The sequence below is a fragment of the Salmo salar genome, chromosome ssa03 (genome assembly GCF_905237065.1).
Source record: "Salmo salar chromosome ssa03, Ssal_v3.1, whole genome shotgun sequence".
In the NCBI taxonomy this organism is placed as follows: domain Eukaryota; kingdom Metazoa; phylum Chordata; class Actinopteri; order Salmoniformes; family Salmonidae; genus Salmo; species Salmo salar.
In genome coordinates this window covers 59,782,648-59,799,412 of record NC_059444.1, presented here as the reverse complement: position 1 = coordinate 59,799,412, position 16,765 = coordinate 59,782,648, and the positions used below count along the sequence as shown (strand labels likewise).

General features: G+C 44.5%; 1 protein-coding gene across 1 annotated transcript in view; it reads right to left on the bottom strand.

Annotated features, from left to right (window-relative positions):
- Window positions 1–11,274, bottom strand: part of LOC106600994 (rho-related GTP-binding protein RhoN-like) — a 33,365-nt gene extending 22,091 nt beyond the window's left edge. Inside the window, exons 1-2 of the mRNA XM_014192826.2 lie at window positions 10,821–11,274; window positions 10,166–10,253 (exon numbers count right to left, since the gene is read on the bottom strand). Coding sequence (XP_014048301.1) covers window positions 10,166–10,253; window positions 10,821–10,922 — 190 coding nt within the window. The 5' untranslated portion in view covers window positions 10,923–11,274. The remainder of the gene's footprint in view (window positions 1–10,165; window positions 10,254–10,820) is intronic.
- Window positions 11,275–16,765: the final 5,491 nt, after the last annotated feature.

The following is a 16,765-nucleotide window of genomic DNA, read 5'->3' as shown; positions in this document are numbered from 1 at the left end:
TTAGTATGTATTTTCCATAAGGTCGATAGGTTCATCACTGCATTCTGTATCAGAAAGTAGGCTGGCCTCTTTGAAATCCCGTAGACCGATGCATGGCACACTTTTTATTTATGAATCCCTCCTGCATAAACTTCCGCTGTACCTTACTTCATTGTTAACTTATAGATGTAAGAGATACCAGGCCCGGCCTCAGGGAGGGCTATCTCTGGAGATCCCTTTGATCTCCACTGAGTTAGGTAAATGTGCTTTTATTTTTTTTTGCACCTGACTTGTGGAAGGCTCTCTAAAAGACTCAAGGCTCTCTAAAATTTAAAGAATTGGTGCTTCTAGGACAATTCTAAAGTCTGATTGAGGTGACTATTGATGTGTATTATTGATGTATACAGTATATTGATGGGTATTATTGATGTATACAGTATATTGATGTGTATTATTGATGTGTACAGTATAATGATATGTATTATTGATGTATACAGTATATTGATGTGTACAGTATAATCTGTATTATTGATGTATACAGTATACTGATGTGTATAGTATATTTATGTGTATATTGATGTGTACAGTATATTGATGTGTATTATTGATGTGTACAGTATAATGATGTGCATTATTGATGTATACAGTATACTGATGTGTATAGTATATTGATGTGTACAGTATATTGAAGTGTACAGGATATTGATGTGTACAGTATATTGATGTGTATTAATGATGTGTATTATTGATGTGTACAGTATAATTATGTGTATTATTGATGTATACAGTATATTGATGTGTAAAGTATATTGATGTGTATTATTGATGTATACATTATATTGATGTGTATAATATAAAGATGTGTACAGGATATTGATGTGTACAGGATATTGATGTGTATAGTGTATATTGATGTATATAGTGTATAATGATGTGTATAGGATATTGATGTGTATAGTGTATATTGATGTGCATAGTGTATATTGATGTGCATAGTGTATATTGATGTGTACAGGATATTGATGTGTATAGTGTATATTGATGTGTACAGGATATTGATGTGTATAGTGTATATTGATGTGCATAGTGTATGTTGATGTGCATAGTGTATATTGATGTGTACAGGATATTGATGTGTATAGTGTATATTGATGTGTACAGGATATTGATGTGTATAGTGTATATTGATGTGTATAGTGTATATTGATGTGTACAGGATATTGATGTGTATAGTGTATATTGTATATTGACACTGTGTTAACAACCCTCCAGACGAGCTTCAATGCCATTCAGCTCTCCTTCCGTGGTCTCCAACTGCTCCTAAACACAAGTAAAACTAAATGCATGCTCTTCAACCGATCGCTGCCTGCACCTGCCCGCCTGTCCAGCATCACTTCTCTGGACGGTTCTAACTTAGAATTTGTGGACAACTACAAATACCTAGGTGTCTGGTTAGACTGTAAACTCTCCTTCCAGACTCACATCAATCATCTCCAATCCAAAGTGAAATCTCGAATTGGCTTCCTATTTCGCAACAAAGCACTCATGCTGCCAAACATACCCTCGTAAAACTGACCATCCTACCAATCCTCGACTTCGGCGATGTAATTTACAAAATAGCTTCCAATACCCTACTCAACAAGCTGGATGCAGTCTATCACAGTGCCATCCGTTTTGTCACCAAAGCCCCATATACTACCCACCACTGCGACCTGTACGCTCTCGTTGGCTGGCCTTCGCTTCATAATCGTCGCGAAACACACTGGCTCCAGGTCATCTACAAGACCCTGCTAGGTAAAGTCCCCCCTTATCTCCGCTCACTGGTCACCATAGCAGCACCCACCTGTAGCACGCGCTCCAGCAGGTATATCTCTCTGGTCACCCCTAAAGCCAACTCCTCCTTTGGTCGTCTCTCCTTCCAGTTCTCTGCTGCCAATGACTGGAACGAACTACAAAAATCTCTGAAACTGGAAACACTTATCTCCCTCACTAGCTTTAAGCACCAGTTGTCAGAGCAGCTCACAGATCACTGCACCTGTACATAGCCCATCTATAATTTAGCCCAAACTACTACCTCTTCCCCTACTGTATTTATTTATTTTATTTATTTTGCTCCTTTGCACCATATTATTTCTATTTTATCTCTGAACTTTCTTCAAACTACAAATCTACCATTCCAGTGTTTTTCTTGCTATACTTTATTTACTTTGCCACCATGGCATTTTTTTGCCTTTACCTCCCTTATCTCACATCATTTGCTCACATTGTATATAATCTTATTTTTATTTTTATTTTTATTTTTTTTTCTACTGCATCATTGATTGTATGTTGTTTTACTCCATGTGTAACTCTGTGTATTTGTATGTTGTCGAACTGCTTTGCTTTATCTTGGCCAGGTCGCAATTGTAAATGAGAACTTGTTCTCAACTTGCCTACCTGGTTAAATAAAGGTGAAATAAATAAAATAAAATATTGATGTGTATAGTGTATAATGATGTGTATAGGATATTGATGTGTATAGTGTATATTGATGTGTACAGGATATTGATGTGTATAGTGTATATTGATGTGTATAGTGTATAATGATGTGTATAGGATATTGATGTGTATAGTGTATATTGATGTGTATAGTGTATAATGATGTGTATAGGATATTGATGTGTTTAGTGTATATTGATGTGCATAGTGTATGTTGATGTGTATAGTGTTTATTGATGTGTACAGTATATTGACGTGTATTATTGATGTATACATTATATTGATGTGTATAATATAAAGATGTGTACAGGATATTGATGTGTACAGGATATTGATGTGTATAGCGTATAATGATGTGTATAGGATATTGATGTGTATAGTGTATATTGATGTGCGTAGTGTATATTGATGTGCATAGTGTATATTGAAGTGTACAGGATATTGATGTGTATAGTGTATATTGATGTGTACAGGATATTGATGCGTATAGTGTATATTGATGTGTATAGTGTATATAGATGTGCTCTTGATGTGTATTGATTTTTCAATGCAAGGCACATCTGTAAATGATACCTTGGTCTCAGCATGAGTCCCTGTCAAAATAAAGGTTCAATCAAAAAAACATAACAAAATAAGTAGTATTGACCTAAGTATGTAAGAGACATATGTGCACCAATCATCACTGTGTGTCCTGATGTGAATATGTTTAGCAGATTGTATGTTAAGCCTCAGTGTCTAGCACCTCACAGTGAGCCTACAGTCATTTTTAAGTCATATTTAAGAGAGGCGGTACAGACGGAGACTTATCATAGGGCCTTTGTCTGTCTGTGACCAAGGTCATACGGAGATCACAGAGATCATCAGATAGCAGAGGGATCAGAGGTGAGGATGTCATTAGAGATCTGTCTGGATGGAATCCCCCAAAAGCCGCCATGTGACTAGATTAGGAGCTGGGAGACAGTGAGAGGGCAGAGGAACAGGGAGAGGAACCAGGGCAGGTGGGCAGTGGGCTCACCATGGGGCTGTGTAGTATACCACTCGAAAGGACATGGCACATAATAAGCCCAGAGAGGAGCATGACCTTGGATGTCCCGTATGCATGTTTCCTTTGTGTTATTAGATTATTCAAAAAAGTATGTATGCGTGTGTGTGTGTGTGTGTGTGTGTGTGTGTGTGTGTGTGTGTGTGTGTGTGTGTGTGTTTGCATGCGTGCCTGCATAGTCGCATCTGTGTGTTTGTGAGTGAGTGAGTGCGTGCGTATGTCTGAGCGAGTGCGTTAGACTTAAATTGGATATTCTGTGTGTTTAATTATAGGCTGTGTGTTCCTGTCAGTGAGGCTGACTGGCCCTCTCACAGCTCCTACCCTCCTTTCCTTTCCTCTCCTACAAACTGTCGCTGACTCCAGGTCAGAACAGAGCTATGAAAACTAATGAGAGAGAGAGAGAGAGAGAGAGAGAGAGAGAGAGAGAGAGAATATGATGAGAGAAGGGACACGGTTCATTTGAAAAACCCCTCATTTGGTCGTGAAACTAGCCATGTCAGACTATTGTCTTTCTCTTCTTCCCTTCATGTTTTCTTCCTCTTTTCCCTCTTTCAATTGTCCAGGGTCCTGTTGTCTCTCTGGCTGAAGCATATGGGCACCCAGGTCTCCTCCAACACCCTGACGGTAGCATAGCAGTTAGTGTTAGTGACTCAGACCAAGAGAACCCCAAGGCTCCAGGGGGAGAGTCAGAGACGTGTACCCAGCCAAGGGCCACTCTGACTGGGTAGACATAAAGCCCTGCAACCTGGACCTCTGGGTGGCTACACTGTCACAGACACAGTGTGGAACAGTGTGCGGTGACGTGGCTACGGTATCTATGAATACGATATCTACTGTACATGTCCACATGCTGTACATCCACAGTCACCACATGTTAGGGTGCAAGAGTCCAATAACGTTCCCAAAATTCACAGGTGTTCCCGAAATCCCAGTTGGATTATTCCTGGAATCAGTATGGAATAAGCAGGAAATCTATCAATCCTCCAACCGGGATATCGGAAAAATCTGTATTTTGGTTTCTTGAGTTTTTGCAACGCTACCACATATACAGCTATTACTTCTAGTCTATATGTAAAAGAGAGACGCAGCACTGTGGAGGCTCTTCCCCAGTGGGTATGAGGTGCTCCAAAACAGGAGCCAGGGACGGGGAGCCGCAAGGGAGGCCAGGGACGGGGAGCCGCAAGGGAGGACGGGGAGGGGCCGGATGAAACCCCCCCACAGAGCTGACCCCCGCCAGAGGCTCAACAGAGAGCCAGATCACCCCCCCCCCCCCATCCAGAAATAGCTCCAAATGCATTCCAACACTGTCTGTCCTTCTGTCCTTCTGTCTGTCTGTCTGTCTGTACGCGCAGACCTGGCAGTAGCACGCGTCTATGTCCAGCTCCTGTTCAAACGCACCGTCCATGTTCATTTGGTAGTTTGCGTTGTACAACACTATTAGTGACGGTCTTTGGTGTTTGGGGTTGTTTTATGAATGTTGAAACATAAAGAAACATACCATTTTACAATGTGTTGAATAAGATATGTATAACAATATGGGCAGTGTTCTTCAGACAGCGGAACTAAGCGTAGGTGGATAGGATGAATCTTTTACAATGGGTTCTCCTAACTACTTCCGTTTGAGTGCTCTGATGACATGTTAGGGCTAAGTAGTCCTGATGTGCCTTTTCATGTCTTAAATATAGTCTGGGTATTGGGCAACACCTTCCCTATTATATTAGGAAGACACCTATTCTCCATAATGGTGCTTCACTGAAACAATCGTTCTAAAACCGACATAATGCAGCGTTTGACATTTCAATGGCAAAACAATGGGAGAGGAAATTATCATAGAGCCTTTTCAAACAGATAAATTGGGCGAGAGGGGGGATGGGTAGTTCATCTGAAATGTGACTCCACGCGCGATCTAAACACCTTTCTCATAAAAATAATTCCTCTGGGAGTCAACAAGGGTCATACCACTCATACCACTCATTTCCACAGACAAACACACACACACAGACACACAGGTGCACAGTACACTCACTGGCTGTACCTAACCGACGGGTGTGCCTGCTATGTGCTAATCATCATATAAACAGGTTTAAGTTTCGGCAGTTCTACCCCCAGGCAGGTCAGGAGACTAGCATGAAGTGCTCAGTGTAGACTAGTGCAGCTGTGTGAGTTAGTCAACAGCAGCGAACAGGATATACACTCGTCTCTTTTCAGGATACTGACAATAAAGATTTAACTTCGGGGGGGGGGGGACATTTTTACAACGATTTAAGGGTTGTGATAGATTTAAAACATCACGCAAAACGAACCAAAGCCTTGTACAATAAGTGTGTACTCCCAAATCATAAAACACAAGTGCAGGTGGGAGAAGATGAAAACGGATGAGGATAGCATCACAGCGCGACGAGGATGGGCAAACTAAAGGCTGACTGATGCAGCACCTCATTGAGGTCATCTTCCCCAGTCATCTCTGTCTAGAACTGTAAATCAACAAAGCAGTCCAGGCGAGCTGCTCATTTCATGTTTCTGCTTTCTGAAATACCTCCAGCTACAGCCAGCCACAGTAGATGGGGGCTGTTGGTTTTTATTTCATCTCTGTTTTGGTTTGTAGCTCATGCAGTTGCTATTAAAGATGAATCAAGTGGAAAGGGCTAGGGCAGGGAAGGCCCTGTGAACTAAGCTTGTTTATACAGGGCTCTTGATGCCCTAATGGTCCACTGCACTGAGAATGTGGCTTTAAGCTAAAAACATAGTCACAAGAAACGTTGAAAAGTCACTGTGAATGTGATGGGAGTGTGTGTGTGTGTGTGTGTGTGTGTGTGTGTGTGTGTGTGTGTGTGTGTGTGTGTGTGTGTGTGTGTGTGTGTGTGTGTGTGTGTGTGTGTGTGTGTGTGTGTGTGTGTGTGTGTGTGTGTGTGTGTAGTGGCTGTGTGAGTGATGTAAGGTGTTTGAAGCTATTTGTCATTATCGCTCAAATCAAAGATATATCACCCCACTAATTACAGAAACACCTGTTGTGGGTAAAAGTGTTATAAAATAATCATTATAATACATGTGGAGGGTCAAGTAGGTAAGTGGCTAATTTTTTGGAGAGGTGTTTGACATTGCCTAACGCCTCTAATGAAATTAGAAATCCTTCAGGATATGTGTGAAGCTTCAGTATGACTAAGAATACTCTCTGACCCGCAACAGACAAGTCTTTCACTGTTAAGACAGGAATCAGACGCAGTCAATCAGAGAGCATAAACAGAGATGTGACTGTGGTGTGGGACTGTGGGAGAAGCCTGACTGACTGTCATGAGTTACTTAGATATTCCCTGGGACAGTCCTTGCTGTGCTGTGAGTGGGAGAATGTTCCAGACCTGACTTGGATGAGATACAGTAGTTCCCATGGTGCAGCACCACCATACTGGGAAGAGACACAGTACAGGGGGCATGACAGTTTGGCTGACGAGTATTATAACCCGTGACCGTGAGCACCCAGTACTGGTCACTGATTGGTGCACAGACCTATTGTGACCCAGTGTCAGATAGCTTGGCCAATCACAACTTGGAATGGGGTTAGGAATGGTGACATTTGAACTCAAGGAGCAACGGTTTGTCAGCCATCGCTGGCTTTTTATATATCAGTCCTCGCTACTGCAATTTAGATACACAAATACACAGATGCCAAAGACAGATAAACAGACATGCATACACAGACTATGCCCTCTCCCACCCACACACACACACACACACACACACACACACACACACACACACACACACACACACACACACACACACACACACACACACACACACAAACACAGACAAACATTCTCATTTGCATTCCACTCAATCAGTTTCTAATTGACTTAATCCTCCAGATGGTCCGTGGCGTAATGCAGGGGGAATACAAAGCAGCTGCCAGTTTCCCTCTGGTTCTGGACAGCCATAATGGCCCTGTTTCTGTTGATGCCTATTTAAATTAAACATCCTATTCACTAAGACACCGGTCCTCACACACACACACACACACACACACACACACACACACACACACACACACACACACACACACACACACACACACACACACACACACACACAGTACCTAGACACAGTCATGACCCTAATTAGATCAACCTCACCTCTGTTTTCTTCCATCCTGTGAATACTAGAAACCCTGCTGGTCTGGAGAACAACAGATCACCGAGGCTAAACTAATAAATGGTCTACTGCCACACTAAAACAATAGGCACCGTGACCTTGTTAATGGCAATACACGTCCTACCAAACCCACTGACACCTATCAGACCACAGAGGCTGTAAAAGTGTAAATGAGGAGGCTAGACTCCAGCTCCTGAAACAGAACACACCTCAAGGACTAATCAATAATGATTGAATCAGTGATATTCAGAGACCACGGGGAGTCTCTTCTGTTCAACTGATATGTTATTACTAATGCACTCTCCATCTTATTACCCGCCACTAACTAGGTGGATGGCAGATGGAGTGAAACCAACTGAGCTGATCCTGGTACACTGTTATACACAGCTGCTGTTGGGTGGTTATAGACAGTGGTGTAAAGTACTTAAGTAAAAATACTTGAAAGTATTACTTAAGTATTTTTGGGGGTATCTGTACTTTGCTTTACTATTTATACTTTTACTTTTACTCCACTACATTCCTAAAGAAAATAATGTACTTTTAGCAATTACATTTACTTTTGATACTTAAGTATATTTAAAACAAAATACTACTAGACTTTTACTCAAGTAGTATTTTACTGAGTGACTCACTTTTACTTGAGTCATTTTCTATGAAGGTATGCTTATTTTTACGGAAGTATGACAATTGGGTACTTTTTCTACCACTGGTTATAGATTACAGGAGGCTTTCTAGAGACCCTGGTCCTGTGTTACACATTAGTAAGTTATAGTCTCCATATTGGCTGTAGTTTATGAAGGCCAACAGGGGGTCTACTACATATGCAAATGCTTCTTCACAGTAATTACATAGTGGGTCCAGATAGTGGCCATGCACCCAGACAAATGGAGTGGAAAAGACACATGGTCCCTGGCAATACACTGCTGCTGCCAGGGCACATGAGAGGGGGGAGGAAGAGTGAGAGGGCAGAAGAGGGGGTTACGAGAAGGGTGGAATTAAAAGTATGGAAAAAAGAAGGGCAGGAAGTCAGAGGCAGAAACCTGACCTTTCTCTCTTTATTGAAATGTTTGAGTGTTTTTACCATAGGAGAACATCCGTTAACTAATTTACATTTGGAGTGAAAACATGAACATCTGTGTTTGGTACGAACCAAGGAATGAATAGGCAGGCATGTGAGCACACACTCTTGAGTGTAACTTGCTTGAGGCTGGTAGGCTGGGTGGGTGGGTGATATCATGTTGGTAGATGGAGTAAAGGGGGGGGGGGGTTATTGTCTCTTTACTGAAGATAAAAGGCTAATCACCCATCGTCAGTGATCATCAAAGGGTTAGATATGGACAGACAGAAGCACAACCCTGCTACCATTACAGAACCCCCCGGTCCAAAGCTATGGAGGAGATAAAGAATACTTCTGACCCACTGATTCCTTCCTCCCAGCCACAGAGACCTCTTCAGCCCTCACTGACAGACTCAAGTAGATTTACTCTCAGGGTCAACACCAGGTCCCTCCCACACATAGAAAATCCCCTCAAAATAAAACACTCTCAGCTATAAAACGTCAATACCCCCATCATCATCATCCGATGTGAGGATGTTTTTAGGTTTGGGAATGTTTATGGCAATAGACGGGGATTCCCCTGGGGGTTCAATTACATACCCAGGCTTCTCAGTCACTCAGTCAGCCAGTCAGAGATGTTTCAGATACTGTTTTGATCAGTCAGTGGATCTCTAAGCTGCACTTACAGCTTCAGCCTGAAGGCCCTGGGCTGAGAGCTGAAACTAGAGCATGGCATTCCACACAGACGGGCCACAATCACCCCCTCTCAAGTCTGGAGATGTGGTCTCAAGGGGGCAAACCCAAATTGCTTTTTCCCACCATGGCGGGCATCTGTATTCCAAACCCCTCAGATAGAGGGTCCATAGCTGGAACCAAACACTGACTGACCCATTATCGACAAAGAGGCATGATAAGTCCGTTAAAGTCCAGAGAAACACTATTTGCAGCCATTTGGCACTGATAGGAGTGGATTGAGAGCTAGTGCAACTGTAACCACAGTCAAACACAAATGAAACAGTATGGATGGATTGAGATCATTTCTGTGGGCCAGTCAGTCAGTCGGCCATTCTGCTTCAGCCCCTGTCCCTCCCCGACCCCCCAGCAGTCTTCTGGCCCCTGGACAGAGCATGGGAACAGCCCAGCCACACGCAGCGCTCCGCAGAGAGAGAGGAATGCAAAACAGCGTGCAGCGCTGAGAGAAAGGGCTGGCACTGGAGATTTTCAGCAAAGAAAACAATCATAAATAGCAGATGCCTCAAGCAAAAGTATGCCAGTCAGTCGTAAGTCGGCATGGTCAAAGCAATTCGGCAGAGAGATGGCTGCCTGAAAAAAAACCAAATGATTAAAGCAGCCCTCCCACGGTCGCAGACATGGACTGTCGTCACTGCGGAGCGGAGCAGCCAGAGGGATTGATTTGTCATCAGCCTTTAGGAGATAGATGCAGAGAGCAGAAATAGTCTTACCTGACGTGTCCCACATGTTCAACTCAATCCTCTGTTTTTCGATTTCAAAACTGGCCGTGTAGTTTTCAAAAACGGTGGGGACATAGTTCTGAAAAAGAGGTGCATCTTGATTAGTAAAGCACTAATAGCATAGACGTAACATAGGGTAGACGTTCAACTACGTACATGTAGTGAATCATACAAATATACAGACTATATTAAAACAATATAGGTCTAGTTGCTAATAACACCCAGATACAATATTAATCAAAAGGGGAAATTGAATACACTCCGAAATACATTAAATGAGTCTATATTGTTTAATCACTAATAATAATGACCATTTTATATTTAAAGGTGCACATTATTTCCCTGTATTTCAGTTTCCGTCTCTCTCTCTCTTTCTCTCTCTCTAGAGAAATGCCTAACGCAGGTGCGTGCACACCTCTGGCTCATAATTTAAATCAAGACATTTGGGGTTAAATGATTAGAATAAAAAAGCTCTTGTTCTATTTGGTTTGGTGTCTGTCTTGACATTTATTTTTGCTTCATTCACAAACCGCGATGACCTACAGTACACATACCACTCTTAAATGATCCAGTTGCCTGTTTTCAAGTGTTGACAGTCGTGTTCATAACGCAAGACTTCATAGCCTATATATATCAGGACACTTACCTCGGGATAGCAGTCCTTCGCAAAAACATGTAGGAGCGCCGTTTTTCCACATTGCGTATCTCCGACCACCACGATCTTACAGCGGCTGCCTTGACTTTCCATCTTTGTCTGTCAGTGTGTCTGTTCTGGACGCGGACCTGTTTCATTCACCATCCGATGTGAATATAAGGTGAGACTGGAACTCAAGCAAAACCCAGCAGGTACATACCCCGGTTGTGGCGCGCCCTACTATGTGTCCTTCGCCGGTTGTCCTCCCCTGTCCACCCCGAGCAGCCCTCGGTTCCCACGGTTACACTAGCTATCCTCTCAATGCCTGTTTACACCCACCTTGCCCGCAACAGCACTCAGCGGCGGCACGCGGATCCCCCCTTCAAACTCGTTAATTGGCCACGCCTTGCCCATACACTCGCCTAACGACACCGAGTTGGTCCTCGTGTCTGTGTTCATTCACTTGTTTGATAGCTTGTCTCTTTACTTGTCCAACAGTGACGCGCATCTTCATTATTTGTTGTCGAAAGATGATTCATATTATGATTGGGCTACATCTCATGACCTTTATGTATAGCTTTGAGGATTGTGTTTAGATACACATTTCAACGAATGTATTGACTGTTTATTGCATAGTTATAAACTGTAAACCTAGACTAATAATTAGCCTAACAGTTTATAAACGGCTTATAAACCCTTTATAAATGATGTATAGGTCTAACGTATATCTTAATGTTAACTGGGAGTGACTTATACGTTCTCAAAACAAATGAAAAGGAAAGTATTTTTGTATGATGCATTGTAGGTAGGCTACAACTATGGGGGATGAAGCGTGTATGGTGTGATGGATCGTGTCCCCCTTGTGACCGGGGTTTTAGTAGATAGCTAGAGGACAGAGAACAAGCCACTGGTAATAAGGATCAGTTATCACTGTATCTTGAAGCATCATGTTGTGGAAATTGAAAGTCTTAACCCACTCAGCCCAACCCTGTCTTTATACATATCAATGGATCACTTCCCTATCCAAAACTCGAATTGCCTCATTTGGAAGCTCTTCGACTGAAACGTCCATGTTTCACGAACTGTTGTTGTTTCGAGTGAGATATTGATGCCACCTGAGGCAGACGGGTTTACAATTCAGCGAGGTCACAAACTAGTTGTTCCATACTTTTTCCTACAGGCTTTTACTGCCTCCCTTTGGTGAGGAGTGGTGTTTTATTTATAGGAAAAGAAACCCACGCCGAGGCAGTCGCCTACCACCAGTGTCTGCATCTTCCCGAAAGATTACTGAAACAAAGAAGATACTGTTTGGGGGGTTTCAATGGGACTCAATTATTCTCAAGTAATATATAATTTATTTGCAGCAATAGGGTTTCACTTGTATGATACAGACTACATTTGACTTGTAGAAGCCTAGGCATTACTGAATTCCACCAATACATCTGTTATTTACTTCAACTTTCTCAGCATGCAGTTGGTCAGACATGATGTGCAGAGTACCATTACATGGCTGTGTGAGCTCCCCTTCCCTCCTGTCTATGACTAACTCCACTCTATGATACAAGTCTTATATTTTAACCAGAGTTAAACGCAATGAGCTGTGCAGTGCTTCTTCTGAGCAGCAGGTGGACACAGAGCACAGTCTATCCCTGGTCCAGTGGTGGTAATGTATGAAAGTAACTTTTACAGTGTTCCATATTTCTATGAAATACGACTTATAATTAGAAACAATATGAGTGAAATAGCTTTCCTTCCCAAAAATTGTAATTAAGTATGTTAAAAAACAGCTTTTCTTCCCCTGCTTGGACTAATCACAAACAACAGAATGGTGTGGGAATATCCAGTGCCTTCAGAAAGTATTCACATTCTTGACTTTTTCCACATTTTGTTGTGTTACAGCCTGAATTTAAAATGGATTACATTTAGATTTTGTATCACTGGCCTACACACAATACCCTATAATGTCAAAGTGGAATTATGATTTTAGACATTTCTACACGTTAATTAAAAATGAAAAGCTGAAATGTCTTGAGTCAATAAGTATTCAACCCTTTTGTTTTGGCAAGCCTAAATAATTCAGGAGTAAAAATGTGCTTAACAAGTCACATAATAAGTTGAATTGATTCACTCTGCGTGCAATAATAGTGTTTAACATGATTTTTAATGACTACCTTATCTCTGTACCCCACACTTATAATTATCTGTAAGGTCCCTCAGATGAGCAGTGCATTTCAAACACAGATTCAACTACAAAGACCAGAGAGGTTTTCCAATGCCTCGCAAAGAAAGGCACCTATTGGTAGGTGGGTAAACTTTAAAAAAGCTGTCACGATTCTCTAAAGCAGAACCCAGAAGCAGACCAGGACAAGGTGATTTGAACGAAGGTGAGTATTTATTTACAGACTCAAATGTGAAAGCAGAAATAATCCAGGAGATGGAGCGGGCAGCGGAGGTGAGTTGGTGAGAGTGAATAGGCAGATCCAATGATGCCACAGAAGCCACCGACGACCAGGCAGGGGTGGGGTGAATGTTCCGGGAGAATGATGTTCATTGCTAACGATCCAGCAGGGAATGGATGTCAGGTCAGAGCTTATGAAGTGGAGAGGTGATGATCAGGACCAGGTGTGCAGATAGCTGATGAGATGCAGGTGCGGGTAATCGAGAGATCTCCCGCCTAGCTTCGTCGCCCGGCAACCTGACAGGGTGCGTTCAGGAACCTCAGGAAACAGACTCCAAGACAGAAAACAGGCAACTCAGGCAGAAAACAGACTCAGGAAGCGGGATTCATGACAGTACCCCCCCTCCGACGAACGCCACCGGGCGGACTACCCGGAGCACCAGGATGGAGGCGGTAGAAGTCACGAAGGAGGTCAGCATCAAGGTTCTGACGCCGAGGAATCCAACTCCTCTCCTCAGGACCATACCCCTCCCAGTCCACGAGATACTGGAAACCCCGACCCCGCCGTCTGGAATCCATGATGCGGCGCACCGTGTAGACAGGACAACCTCCGATCATCCGAGGAGGAGGAGGCGAAGGCGGATGGGGCAGCAGAGGACTGAGGAGCACAGTCTTGAGGCAGGAGACATGAAAGGTGGGGTGGACTCTGAGCGTTCTAGGCAACTTGAGTCGAACCACAACAGGATTAATCACTCTCTCCACCACAAACGGACCAATGAACTTCGGTGACAGTTTCTTCGACTCAGTCCGCAGAGGAAGATCCCGTGTAGCCAACCAGACCTTATCTCCGATGGCATAAGCGGGGGCTGGAATTCGGCGACGATTCGCCTGGAGCTGATACCGGTCAGAAACTCTAAGGAGGGCCTTTCTGGCCCGATGCCAGGTCCGGTGGCAACGACGAATGTGGGCCTGGACAGAGGGTCCCGAGAGATCCTTCTCCTGAGAAGGAAACAAGGGAGGTTGGTAACCGTACATGCACTGGAAGGGAGACATCCCAGTGGCAGATGTAGGGAGAGTATTGTGGGCATACTCGACCCATGGCAACTGAGAGACCCAAGAGGCGGGGTTGGAGGAGACAAGGCAGCGCAGCGTGGATTCCATCTTCTGGTTGGCTCTCTCCGCCTGACCATTAGATTGGGGGTGAAATCCAGATGTGAGACTGACAGTAGCTCCAATGGCCAAACAGAAGGATTTCCAGACAGCAGAGGTAAACGGAGAACCACGGTCGGAAACTATGTCACTGGGCAACCCATGGACCCTGAAAACCTCCCCTAACCAGGATCTCGGACGTCTCAGAGGCAGAGGAAAGCTTGGAGATGGGCACAAAGTGGGCGAACTTGCTGAATCTGTCCACAATAGTCAGAATGACCGTGTTCCCATCAGAAGAGGGCAACCCAGTGACAAAGTCCAGGGCCAGATGCGACCATGTTCGCCGGGGAATAGGTAGGGGGTGAAGAAGTCCAGAGCTGGGCCGATTGGCACTCTTATTCTGTGCATAAACTGGACAGGCAGCAACAAACCTCCGGGTATCTTCTCCCATGGCAGGCCACCAAAATTGTCTGCGTAGTAACGCCATCGTCCGAGCCACGCCAGGGTGACAAGCCATCTTGCAGGCGTGGGACCATTGGAGGACAGCAGAACGGACAGACTCAGGCACAAACAACCGACCGGGTGGACCGTTACCGGGACCGGGCTGCGTCAGAAGGGCTGCCAGAACCTCCTCCTCAATCCTCCACGTAACTGCTCCCACAACGAAGTTCTGGGGAAGAATCGTCTCGGTCTTGGCCCCACTCTCCTCCGTCTTGGAGAACATCCGGGACAAAGCGTCCGCCTTGCCGTTCTTAGACCCAGCTCAGAACGTCAGGGAAAAATTAAAGCGTCCAAAAAACAAAGCCCACCTGGCCTGACGGGAGTTGAGACGTCTAGCCGATTGCACCTAAACAAGATTCTTGTGGTCAGTCCAGACAATAAACGGTTGCTCTGCCCCCTCCAACCAGTGGCGCCACTCCTCAAAGGCCAGTTTCACCGCGAGAAGCTCCCGGTTACCCACGTCATAGTTCCTCTCCGCAGACGAAAGAAGACGAGAGTAGAAGGCGCAGGGATGGAGTTTACCATGAGTGGAGCTTCGTTGGGACAGGATGGCGCCAACCTCCACATCAGACGCGTCCACTTCAACGACAAACTGACGGGCAGTGTCAGGTTGAGAGAGAATCGGGGCGTTGGTGAATCGACTCTTCAAATCCAGAAATGCTCGGTCTGCCTCAGGATTCCAACAGAAGGTCCTGGTGCTAGAAATCAGGGCAGTTAATGTAGCGGCCACACGGCTGTAATCATGGATAAATCTACGATAGAAATTCGCAAACCCCAGAAACCTCTGGAGCTGCAATCTCGTACCGGGCTGGGCCCAATCCAGAACTGCCCTAACCTTCTCTTGGTCCATCTTAATCTCTCCCCTGGAGATGATGTACCCGGGGAAGGATGTAGTGTGGGCGTGAAAATCACACTTCTCGGCCTTCACAAACAGGCGGTTCTCCAACAATCGCTGCAGAACCTGCTTGACATGCTGGACGTGGCTGGAAAGCTCCTTAGAGAAAATAAGAATGTCATCCAGGTACACGAACACAAAAAGACCGATCATATCTCTCAGGACATCATTAACATTTTTACATTTACATTTTAGTCATTTAGCAGACGCTCTTATCCAGAGCGACTTACAAATTGGTGCATTCACCTATAATATCCAGTGGAACAACCACTTTACAATAGTGCATCTAAATCTTTTAAGGGGGGGGTTAGAAGGATTACTTTATCCTATCCCAGGTATTCCTTGAAGAGGTGGGGTTTCAGGTGTCTCCGGAAGGTGGTGATTGACTCCGCTGTCCTGGCGTCGTGAGGGAGCTTGTTCCACCATTGGGGTGCCAGAGCAGCGAACAGTTTTGACTGGGCTGAGCGGGAACTGTGCTTCCTCAGAGGTAGGGAGGCGAGCAGGCCAGAGGTGGATGAACGGAGTGCCCTTGTTTGGGTGTAGGGCCTGATCAGAGTCTGAAGGTACGGAGGTGCCGTTCCCCTCACAGCTCCGTAGGCAAGCACCATGGTCTTGTAGCGGATGCGAGCTTCGACTGGAAGCCAGTGGAGAGATACTTTGGAACACTGCTGGAGCATTGGTCAGTCCAAACGGCATCACCAGATACTCGAAATGACCCATCGGTGTATTGAAACCAGTCAAACACTCGTCCCCCTCTCTGATCCGGACCAGATGATACATACGCATTGCGTAGATCCAGCTTCATGAACACAGTAGCACCCTGTAAGGAGTCGAAAGCAGAGCTCATCAAGGGCAGGGGATACTTGTTCTTGACCGTAATATCATTCAAACCACAATAATCAATACAAGGTCGAAGAGAGCCATCCTTCTTACTCAGAAAAAGAATCCTGCCCCCAGGGTTGATGACGAGGGACGAATGAGACCAGCAGCTAGAGACTCCTTTATGTAGGTCTC